At 34.5% G+C, this 12,895-nt stretch overlaps 1 protein-coding gene across 1 annotated transcript in view; it reads left to right on the forward strand.

The window, feature by feature from the left end:
• SPOCK3 (SPARC (osteonectin), cwcv and kazal like domains proteoglycan 3) overlaps positions 1-12,895 on the forward strand; it is a 135,285-nt gene that overhangs the window by 69,543 nt on the left and 52,847 nt on the right. Inside the window, exon 4 of the mRNA XM_026847039.1 lies at positions 1,115-1,229. Coding sequence (XP_026702840.1) covers positions 1,115-1,229 — 115 coding nt within the window. The remainder of the gene's footprint in view (positions 1-1,114; positions 1,230-12,895) is intronic.

Consider the following 12,895-nt stretch of genomic DNA (forward strand, 5'->3'; position numbering starts at 1 on the left):
CCAGAAATTACATGTATACAATTGATAATTGTGTAATGGAATTGCATTAAACTGAAGTTAGATACCCAAGCAGAAGATGAGTCAGGGAATATAAGGCACAAATTCTCGTTAGATTGTTCTTCTGAAGTGTTGTGATGCAGAGAAAACACTTCATATTTTTAATTTGTTACTTGAACTAGTTTTCTGACTCCTATACTTTAAAGTTCTATGTCCCTTTTACCTGATTGATGAGATATCTTCCATCCTTTGCTTCAAGGATGAAGTGTTCTCCATAACCATCTTCTTTCTTTCCTTTCCTTTTTTGAAAAAGCTCTTTGTAGATACTTAACTTCTTTATTTTCCCTTTGTTTTGGTTTGTGTTTTTTCTGATACTACATTGGCAAAACGTCCTATAGAAAGATTTGTATGTTAAGAACTTTTATTTTGGAATAAAAATTCAGCTTTTCAGTAAGAACAACAATGCTTACAATGACATTATTTTCTATCTATGTGGACTTTAACTATGTTATTTTTATATGCTTGAACCAACAATTCTTTTTCCTGGTTAGATTTAATTAATTTTTATATGCTTTCTGAATCAGAGCTCTAAGTTTACAGATCAGACCCATGCAAATTAATCTGTTTCTATATTGGAAAAGACTGTCACTGTGCAGAATTGCATCAAGCACAGCTTTCCATTTTATTTTTTATTGGTTTTTACTAGTATACTGTCATCTTAAAGGTAGAAATAGAGTGATAAATTTTATAATAATTCACTGTTAATTGCTTCCTGTCAGTAATGAATATTGTTGCCTTATTTGCTCATATACTACAAATAAAACCAATGCAGTCTACTTCCATTTAGTATGAATATTCAAATGACTTCTAATACCGCAAGTACATTCATGCTTAAATTGAGCCTGAAACTGTAGCCAGGTTATGGAACAAAAACTTTCTACCTTTATCTAATCTAATTCTTAGTACAAAGGTAGCATATACTGCAGAAAATTTTTCCTAGCACTTATGTCTGCAAACGTTTAAGCACTTCATGAAAGATTGCTTCAAGATACTTAGAGCTGTAATTTTTATGATAAAAGATGTTTATATTAATGATAGTCATTCTCTCTCCTTACAGTGCAAATTAGACTATCAAGCCTGTGTCTCAGGAAAACAAATCTCAGTGAAATGTGAAGGACGTTGCCCTTGCCCTTCTGACAAATCCACAAATGGAGGCAGAAATGATAGGAGAGGTGAGTGATGGTAATTTGTATGGTATTTTTAACAGCTTGTTTCTAGAAGGAAATAAGATTTTGCTCACAGAAGGGTACAGTGATCACAAACACTGATTATTCTTGAATAAAACCAGCTTTATTTTATTCAAGGTTGTTTTCTTTGCTGTTTTGAAATCGTGCCTACAGTAAAATACCACTGTATTTTTCAAATGGAGCTATTGTAGCATAAGTGACTGTTGTTCTTTTTTTAGTCTTTAATATTCCTCAAGATGCTCTACTTAAAGAAAAATTAATTACTTGCTCCTCATTTTTTTTCAGTTGAATATTGAAGAAAATTGTTACAGAAAAAAAAACTTAAAAGTCCGTGTTGGGTTTCATAGAAGCAAGTAGTTGTACTTAAACTATGGCACTATAAGTAAAGGCTGTCATATAAAAGTGAGTTTTTTGAAAAGCGTTTGATAGGAATAAATCATCTCCTTTTGGACCATGCATGAGATTAGGCTGCTGGGACATGCAGTTGCTTTGCACTGCTTCTTAGCCATCGCTCAAGTGGAGAAAAATTTGTTAAGCGTATTTGTATTTCAGTGACTCCCAGGTGACTTTGAAAGGTTGTTAAACAAAACAGGATACCATTGTTGGTGCTCTTGAGTAGAGAGTCATAGCATGAGTTTCAGGCCACCATGGACTTGAATTTGCCAAGAACAGTATGACTGGAGGTCTGCATTTTTGTATTTCTTTAGACTAATCCGTTACATGTATTTTTTTTTCTTCTTTCTGTATAGTCACACTTTTGATGCATAAGCTAAAATCTTTATGCACATATATCCTGCATCCTCATTGGAAATATACCAAAATTAGTTCTTGAAGATTTTTTTTTCCTGTAGCAACCTTGTAAAGATGAAAGAAACCAACAATACATTCCTAGATTATGTTAATGTTGGTATTATGGTTTGATACCCTATTCCAAATTTATTTTGCAAAAGAATCTTGCCATTGCCGTGATAAACTGTAGCTGCTGCCAAAACTATTCCTTTTTGCAAGTTTAAAAAATGAAATAATGTTTTTAATAATGAATAGAAATGACCACTGCAAACATTTTGCTGCGTGCAGGCATACAAGTGAATTAAAAAACTGCTCTGAAACACTTCTTTATGTCAATTTTTGGTCTTTGGCAAGTGTAATTTTGTCTGTGTAATTAAATATTTTCTGTGCTATAACCCCTCTACAAAATGATACAGCCTGGAGGTTCTTTAAAGCATTCATTTACAATTTCATGTGTTAATGTAAATAAATAGATAAATTTGTCATCTGCTCTCTTTGCAAACCAAAATGCAAAGCTCTGGAAGACCCAGCCTTATATGATTAATATGGCCCCTTTAATAAAACATACAGTAGATCATTAATGGGGTTGCAGTTTTCACTAGCAACAAAATACAGATGTGGTGATATTTGCTTAACAGTGGGCATGAAATGAAATTAAGATAATGACCTGAGAAGCATCTCTCTGTGGTTAGTAGGTTTATCACTCTCCAGTGTAAGTTTTTCTTGATATCATATCATTGCCTTCATTTTTTATTAGCACTTTGTCTGCTGGAATCTGTTTTCACCTGATGCAGTTATTTTTGTCTTTGTATGTGTTCTTTCAAGCACATTCTATTTTTGGTACTCCTGTACTTAAATACTGAAAGCAGTCTATAGACAAATTTTATTGGCTTCAACAAAATTGAATTGTTTTTAATTAGGAATGAACTCCTAGGAAGGAACTCTATTTTGAAGATTTATACTGCTAAGGGATCAAGATTACTTGTGCTTAGTTATGTAAAAGAGAAAGAAAAAATATCCTATATGAATATGGGAATTAACACTAATCCTGTTTTGACAGATTGTCGAGGCACGCAGACTACAGGGCTTTTCCAATTGCTACATTTTACTGCAACATTGAAATTTGAATATTATTTCTTTACAAGGCCAGAATCCAGGAGACGTGAGAAATATGAAAGTGAGCTGATTATCATTACTGAAATTTCAGCCATTGTAACAATGCAAAATTTGTTACAACTTTCGTTACAAGAATTTTTGTTGTAAGAATACAGTTATTTTCTTTAAATGGAACACTGTTAGGTGTTCTAAGCTGTATAAACACATCAGTTGCTTAGAAATTTGATGAAGCTAAAAAGACAAAGTAGTAGAGTGCTCCAGTTTCAGGAATAACTTAAGTGAGCGTTTTCTAAAATATAACTGTTATCTAAGACAATTCTTCATTTTTTTTCAGATTGACAAATTCTGCTGAATTTTTTGGTGTATCTAGGGAGCAAAGCATGTCTCTGAACTTTGCCAAAATAGTCTTGGTGTGGAACTCTACTACTTTGGGAAGCAAAATTAAACCAGTATTCAGAAAAATAAGTTTGTCTCTTAAGATGTATGTGAACCTAATCATAAAATCATAGGAAGCCCTTAGCTGGAAGTACACTCTGAGGTTCATCTAATCCATCTCTCTGATGAATGGATGAGGCAGGTGAAGGCATCCTGTTTTTTGTGAGAGCTGGCTCATTTTACTGATACATTCAGTAACATTGAACCTGACTGATGTGCAGGGACTATCAGCTTGAATCCATAAATGAAAGGGCTAAGAGTGTCTTCTAGAACTGGATGTATAAGTTTGTAATGAAAACAAAACAACCAACCAAAAGAGGGCATACTAAAGTAAAGCTTACTCTTTGTCATATTTTTGGTTTTTAGTTTGGAGAAAGCAATGAGCATTATATAAAATACAGCAGGTGGTCTGGTAATTTTTAAAAAGAGAAAGAAAAACAGTGTACTGCCATAAACCAGCAAAAATATGAGGAGCACTTGGAGGCAGTGTTAGAGGGGAGGATTACATAAAGTTGGAAAAAAACGAAGATGGGCAGTATGGAAGAGAGGGATGACTTAGGGAGTTGCACAGAAGCAGAATGAGGAAGGTAAACCAGGATGAATGGAAAGCACTACTGACAGAGTTGTTAACTGAAAGACAACTGAGGAAGCACTTATAAAACTTTGTCTTACTTTCCAGGCATAGACATTGCCTCACATCCTATTTTCTCCCTAATCTCCTTTTCAAGTATGTTCCAGGATTTGGGGTATCCAGGTCATGCTGACATGCACAGTTGGGAATGTAGGGATTTCACTGAGCTGGAGTCTGTAGGTCTTTATTTTCCCGAGTTCTTTTAAGTCTTTTTTTTTTCCAGTGGCTATGTGGAACCAGAAACTAGGACAGCTTCTCTGCACTGCACATTTTACAAGACTGGGGAGACTTTTGTCCCCTTGACAGTTTCTGGGCACCATTTTTTCCAAATAGTGGTTATGATCCTTTTTCTTTGAGACATACTGAGCCCGTCTATTGCATGTTTTAGAGGAAAATGTATTTGCTAGTCCTACTCTTCAGTCTAATGGATAATAACAAATATGCACTGTGTAAAGTGTAGGCTTACCAACTGCATCACTGGGATAAGGAGATGAGACCAGTCAATGGGGTAAATGAAGTTGCTCTCATTTTTAAGGTTGTACAAAGTCTTGTTAACCTTTATCACTGCTGCATACCTTGTCTGCTTTACCTTTTGACAATTCAGATCACCCATTTCCCCACCCATCCCCAACTTCCCAGACTGCCCAGAAAAAAAGCACCAGATCAATAATTTTTCTGCTTCTCTTTTGTGTATGAAGCATGCTAAGCTTTCATACTCAGCTATCTAAAATGAATAGGAACTTGCTAATCTACCATCTGCAAGGAAGTTTGGCCTATTGCATAACTATCACAGGCAAGACAGAGTAAACAAGAACCTGTAGTGTATCTGAATGCTGGGATTTCTTTAAGAACTGATGAAATGACAGCTTTTACTCAACTTGATTTCATCTCACACACTCTCTCACCTTCCCACCCAGTGCTACCTTCACTAGATCTCAGCTTGCCTTCCAAGCAGGGACGTCACTGCTGACCTGGGATGGTCTGGCAGAAAATCATGTTGGTTTCTGCTGTGCAGCTGCATGCAGTTACGTATAAGGTGTTACTGGCCGTGGTCCCTGGGAGTCCCCCAGCATTTGTCCCATTGCATCTCACTGATCTCCAGGATCTCTTCTCACTTCCAGCATCTTTCCATCATCCAGGATCTTAAGTGTCTTATTTCAGGGACCATTTTTTCTTTCTGGGAAGCCATTCTTCTTCCAGGACCCATCCTTTCAGTCCCTACTACCCCTGCCCCCATTTTCCCAATCTAAATAGTCTATGTGCAGAGGCACAGTGCATGACCAGTATCCTGATTTTTAGTTCTATCCAATGTCTCTTTATTTAGTATTTAATTATATATTTTAATCATTCTTTTAATTGATAATAATTTAATTATTTTTAAATTATATGTATAATTAAAATTTATATAATTTAATTATTTATGTAATTTGCTTTATCAAGATTTACACCAGTCCATACTAATGGCAGATAGCAAGTAGCAGCCTTATACTTGAGGGTTCAAAAGTATAATTTTAGACATTTACAGACACATACAGACTTACCTGCTACTGCTCACATTTTAAACTATTTTTTTACCTACTGCAATAGTGCATTTATTTTAAGCTTTGTTATATTTATTTAGTAATGTACGATTCATCAACCCACATCTACCCTTCCAGTTAAGTGTATTACAAAGCTTTTGGCAGCTGGCTATATTGACTTTATTTAAATCATGTTTCCTTTCAGCCAACTTGAGATTAAAATACTAACAGCAGAAATTCTTTGGGAAAAATTAAGCGACTTAATAATAGAGAAGTAGAGGTGAAGGAGATAAGCCTTTTCTATCAGAATGTTCTCTTGTCTCATTAACAGGGTTTTCATTTTACTTAATGTAATTTGTTTCCTTAGAAAAGTGTGCTTTTTAGAATAAAAATAGTTCTATTGAGTGCTCTTCCGTCATTTGGCACTTTTCGCTAATTTTAACTTATTCTTTTTTCAGCTGCATCTTTTCCCAGTCAATATTTAAGTAACTAAATTTTATTTCAGTTTCATTTCCATTTTTCTAGTCCGGTACTGATTCATGTTTGATTTGCACTGAATTGATTTGAAAGCTAATAAACACTCAAATGGACAAATTATTGTAACATAAATATATATTGCCAACATTCCTCAAAGAAAATAAAAATTTGAGTTTTAAAATCTGATTGAGAGTGAGGTTGTAGGAGAGTTCTTTCAAATTCTTAACTGATTTCAAAGCTTTGATATAAGAATTTTACTATCCTGTTAGATAAAAATATTTAATTTGGTAGTCTTAATAGTTAATGGGTAGAAAAACAGCGAGAACAAAAAGTTGAATGAACTATAGTCACAGCTGAACTTTCTGCTTCACAGTAGTGTTTATTTTGCAGGTTAATATATTCAAAATACATAGGTATATGAGCTTCTTTTGATGTTAAGGAACATCATTAATGACCATTATTGCAATTGCCTAACAAACTCAGTGATACTTTGTCATGATCCCAGAAGCATTGACTTGCTTTTGGTTTATTTGGTGTTGCTTTTGCTATTTTGAACGTGTCTATCTATGGCAGTGTACTCATATTCTCAAGTAAGTGTTTACAATCCATTTACTGAACGTGACTTGAAACCTCTTATATTTTGTATTTTTTGAGGTTATATTGAAATGGTCCTCACTCCAGAGATACCAGATGTTGCTTCATTCCTTGCATTAGATGTGATGTAATTCAAAAGTTGTAATGAAAACCTTTAATGAATATCAAGATATGCTTAGCAATATGTTTTTAAAAAAAACCCTCTGGATGTATAATGGAAAATCCTGAGAGTTTTTAGTAACCAAAAAATATTAGTTTGACATTACAAGAAAAGAAATATGGACAAGTGAAAGACATTTTGTACTGTTCCTTAATGACCTCTCATGGTATAGGTCAAGACCCAAGTTGTCTGGTTTTTCTACATAAATAAGTCAGTCTGTGGAATCTGGGTCTTAGAAATAAGAACATAAAATTTTAACTGTGTTTACTTCTTACATATCATTTAATATATATGAGGCTTAAATTTTATTTTCTTTTTACAGTGTAATATTTTACATTTTCTAACCAACTGAAAAAGCAGTTCTGGCTAATATTAGAAACTGGTTGAGGAGGCAGTGTAGGACTGTCATGAGCCAGGATTTGGATTCATCTATAATCTCTTTCTGTATGAAATTTACCTTGTCTTAATATTCCCTTGGATTTCTTTTTAACTAGCTTTGTACTTACATTACTGATTGAGATACAGAAAATTAATGACATTAGATCGGTAAATATTTCTTAGGAAAGCAGAGATTGGTGCACTGAGGAGTTTTATACCTCACCTTCCAGAAAATGTCTGGGAGGGCCCAGACAACAGCTTACTCTGTGATCAGCTGTAGCATTTAACATTTCTCAAAAGCTGCGGAATGATGCAGAGGAAGGAATGTATCAGTCTCTGAAATAATTGTTTCACATCCATTCAGAAAATGAGATGAAGTGTTTATTCACTCTGCCTTAAGTGATACTGCACTCATTGTATCATTGCAGACATTTTCTTCTGTTTCTCCTTTACTTGTTATATAGGTTATATAGAGGCTTATCAACTAAATAATTTTTTAAAATTCTGTAAGATATTAATAACAACTAAAACCTGCAAGACACAAGATGGTGTTGCTGGTCTGGTTTGGTTGGGTTTTTTTCTTGCTTGGACTAAATACCTGGGATATGACTTTCTCATTGTCACAGCACCCTAATATGTGACATTTGGCAATGCAGATGACAAAATCCCACTGGGTATGTCAGTTTGAAGCAATATGCTCAATGAAGACATACATGTCATTTCTGCATTTACAGGAAGATCCTCACTAAACATGTTTTGAATGCCACAGCAGCAGATGAGTGTACAGCTGACAACTCTAAACCTTTCAGAGGTATCTAAGAAGAGCTTCCATTGTCAGTTGGCTTGAATTTGCTTTACTCTAGGATACATACATTGGGATAGTTTAATTATCCTTTAATCCAAAAAGCTTGACAGAGTACCTGTGTTTGATGTCTGTCAAGCTATCCTAACACTGTGATAAATGTGTGCCATGACATGGCCAGGATCCTGGTCTCCCAAGCACTCTATTGCAAAGATTTGGCTGATGTGTGATACATCCTCCTGGATTATGTCTTTGGATAGCTTCTTCATAGAAACAAGGTTCAGATGCTGCCATCACATAAAGATAAGATGCAGCTGGGACATGCAGTCATACCCAAAAGCTCAGAATCAGTTGAAGGTCCTGCAGTTTAGATGGAAAAAGCTGTAAGATTATGGGTAAAGTATTAAGTATCCATTTTCATTAGCTGTTGAAACAGAATTTGCTCTAAACAAATTTCTAATAAACCCCATGGTAAGAGCTCACTTGATATTTGCACTAAAATATCAGATTTATATTAATGAAAAAAAAAAACCAAAAAACCTTTATCTGATCATCTGAGGAGGACTATATAGGTAACATGGGAAGCTGCTATAAATGTCATACTCTTTGAGTCTAAGCTTTTGCCAGAAGGAAGTGAAAAGGCAACATTGCATGCTGAAAGCATTTTCAGTTAGCATATCTGAAAGACTTTAATCACAGAACATAGCTGCTCTCTCAGCTGCATCCTATTTTATAGTGAATACTGCTGAATTGTTAATTGCTATGGAGAAATGAGGATAAGTAACAGTAGGATTAAAGACACTGTGGATTCTGTTTCGTTCTGTGTGCATCAGTGCTTGAAAAACAAATATAGGTACTCTTTTTAAACAAATAGCAAAACAGCACTCTCGCAAATCCTCTTATTTGATTTACATAGTGGCATCTTCTCAATAAATGACCTCAGCCACTCTTCATATAGTACAGGTATAGATGCCAAAAGAGAGCTTTTGTTTTGTTTGCATTCAGAGAGAACACTGGATGGTTTCCAGACTTCACAAATAAAGAGATTTAGGGCCAAAAGTAACATTTGTGGTAATTCCTTAAGCTCTACTTTTTAATATTACCTTTCAAGGATAGATAGTACTGGTTTGTAATTCCCTTTTTCTCTTTTGCAAGTTTAACTCCAGGACATCAATAGAATAATATCTGTATCCAAGCCATCATGTACTAGATTAATTAGGCCTGATATTATAAGTGATCAGTTATGGGGTAGCCAGGAGAAGTAATTTATATGAGATTGAGCAAAGTTCCCATCTATAAGATATTTGTGTTGTGTGGTCAAGGATAAAATTTAATTTTCAAACTTCAAATAAGACAAAAATAACCCACCAAAGAAAATTACTGTTATGTCATAGTGCTGTTTGGGGTTTATTTATAAATATGTAGTATGTTTTAAAATATTTCCCAAAAGATCTTTTTATAGAATCTAATTTTACACTGACATGCTTATTGCAGAAAATATATATAAGTGACTTGCCTATAAAAAGAAGTACGAACAGCGGCATGCTGGTTTTCATCACAGAGAAACTACACTCAGTTGTTAACTTTCTCTGACGAATATGAATGGTAAATGGAAGCAGGTGGTCTCAGTATTGTTTGGGAGTATAGACAGTAGCAACATTTCATACATGTGAGTTAAATTTGCATTGGGTGATTGTCAGGTTTCCAGTCAACTGTTTTCCTCAGCCATATGTTTATGATTCAATAAAATATTTTCTTATCTAATTGTTACTGCAGTTTTATAGAATGCAACATTAAATGAAAACCTCTATGCTTTTTTAGTTGCTTAATTTTCATTAGAAAATTTTGCTGATTTTCCTCAAAATGGTCTTTAGATAAACCCTGAAATTCAAGTGCACAACTACCAGTGGAAGTACTCAAATTGAGGAATTAGTCCCATCTGTTTTGGGTGTGTACTGTTTGAGATAGATGGCACTGTGGGCTGACCACCAAAATCAGATCTGAGCTAGTATTTCTGCTCTTGGCTTTACTGCTGGTATCAGTGTGAATCATGCCACTGATTTAAATGTAAATAGACTCTACACTGTGACTCAGTTTCCTTGTTAGAGGAAAAGGCATTATTATAGGTCAGCTTTCTTATTCTAATCTGAACTCTACTCATGTTTTTGAAATGTTTTGTGATTTTAAACTGCTGCAAAACTAAAATGTATTATTGTATATCCATTTTAGTTCTTTAGAGGGTATTGACTTAGCAGTAAATGTCCATTTTGCTTTTATTGCTCTTTATACTGTAATACATAGTATTCAATTTTAAATCTCAAACCTGTTCATCTTAGACCTATATTTGTCCAGTCATACAAGTCAGAATACTATTTTTTACTTTGTTTAATCATTATATATGTTTACAGTAATGTTGAGCTGTAAGGATACATTAGATATGAATAGAAGCTCTTTGACAGTAAAGTGAAAATTGATGCGTTGTAGATTTTTATGCTTTGAAATTCTGTCAGGGTAATCCATTAAGAATGTCAGGTTTTCTTTCTGTTGTATGTAAGGTGATTTATAGACCATTTTTTATTTTATTTTTAAAAGTACTATTGTTTAATCAGATTTTATTGCTGTAGTATCTTTATAAATGTTGGGTTTTTTTCCTAAGATAACAGACTAATAATCTTAGCAAGAATTCATTTGTATCTGTAAATTATTTCCATATCTGTCATATGATGGGGAATTTGCTGGCACAAAAATACCGTATTATTGTATTTATAAAAGACATTTATTTAATATTCATAACTGTGTGTCATACCTGTGTTTGTATAATAACAGAAACAATGGAGACAATTTTATTGTTTATTCTTTCAATGCTAAGATAAATTTTCTGCATGAATCTTTTTTAGACTCTTAAACAGAATATTTTTTTTTTTTGCTTGAGTGAAGCTGAGCCAAGTAAATCGTCAGCAATATTTTCTTCCATTAATCAAACTCCATGTTAAGACTTTCTAAAAAGTGACTTCTCGCATCATAATCAGTAGTAATCTAATGTGGTGTGATTAGTAGCAATCTAACGTGGTGCAAAGTGACAGAGAATGTGTTTGGAATGAGAACATGTTTCTGACCTGCATGCCCAAAATCCCCAGGTCCCATTGTATCTAGCCTGGGTCTTAGCCAGAGCACACCATGTATCCAGGCTTGCTTCCCCTGGAACCCGGGGAAACATTGGAAATGATAGATACAGGCTGCTTGCCAGGTCTTGTCCATGTGTAATGTGGAAAAGCACACCTGAACTTGGTAGATGGGAAGATTTGGAGACCGCATGCACAGTTTAGTCAGATGGCTGAGACTAAACGGTAAAATGCATGAGAAATACAGAGGGCCTGGTAAAATGAGATGCATCTGTGTAGCCTATTGTTAGGCTGTAGAGGTGAGTCCGTTCATCAGTTTTGCTTCAGTTGTATGAATTTCTTCTGTAATTTGAAACTTCTCTTGCATGGAGCAGAGTGTGTTCATTTCATTTTAAACACCTCTATAGTTCAAAAAAGTTAACTGGATTTGATTAGTTATTAATAGATATCTTTTGGCTAAAAAAAATTTTTGCTTTTGCTTTCTCTTCTTATAGGGGCTATTAAAGTATTTGGGAACAAGGGATAGAAATATATGTCTTGCAGAAAATAAATGATACCACAAATGCAAGTAGAGCAGTGAGGCAGAAACTTTTTGGTAAAAAATGTACTATGAATTGGAATCAGTGCAGGTGATAGTGTTCAAAAATACAAAAGTTAAGATGGTAGAATGTGTTTGAACAGTGATTTATAATTTTTTAATTCTCTGTGATGAAGTCGTAATTGCAGAACAAATTAAAATTTTGTTGAACTTGACTGTTAGAAGGAAGAAGTAAAGGAAGGATTAATGGGAGACTGTCCATTCCGTAGTAGTATAGTTTATATAAAAAAGGCTAGAGTGCAAGAAACTGTTTATGCTGTGTTTATGAAAAATAACCCCCATAACACTGCAAAACATATTCAAGAACGCTGTGAAAAAGAGCGTTTTAAGTTAAATCCTTAGAAAGGATTGTTAGCTAAGTGTGTGTTGTCAATATTGCAAAGAGCTATAACACTGAAGGGAAATCTGGAATATTACATACCTATTGCTGGAAACATGTCACAGTTCCAAGCATTTCTGCAATAGCAGTCGTCTACAGAACTTCTTCATCTTTGCTTTTTCTTTGGGCTGTTTTGTTATTTCCAAGTCCTTCCACTTTTTATGGCTGCTTTTGGCAACCTTGAATACTCAAATCTACACAGCTTTGTCAAATCCAGGTATATCACATCCCCAAATTTACATTTAAATGGAAAATTCCTCAGGTGTCAAGGCTGTGAAAAGCAGTTGTAGCCTGCTGTGGTGGGCATCACTTTGAGAAGTTGCTTATTGCGTCTCTTCTATTACACAAAATGGTCATTTAACTGGCAGATCTGACCTTGTGTTAAAAGTATTTGAATAATACAGTTTTTCATTTCCAAGTGTCTAAAATAATGTGAGTGCTGCGTGTCTGCTCACTGTGTGACTATTTTTGTCACAGGACACCAAGGGCATATATGTCCTGTGCCGGTTGTGGCTTTGAAAACCAGTGTGAATGTTTAAGGACAGGAGCACAGCTGGGATTCCTCAGTGGCCTTGTCCATACTGTGCATAGGGAGAAATTTCAGGATGAACTTCCTAAACTTCGTCTCAAGCAAAACTAATTGGTTCATT

This window comes from Athene cunicularia (genome assembly GCF_003259725.1).
Source record: "Athene cunicularia isolate RWA chromosome 4 unlocalized genomic scaffold, athCun1 chr4_part1, whole genome shotgun sequence".
NCBI lineage: Eukaryota > Metazoa > Chordata > Aves > Strigiformes > Strigidae > Athene > Athene cunicularia.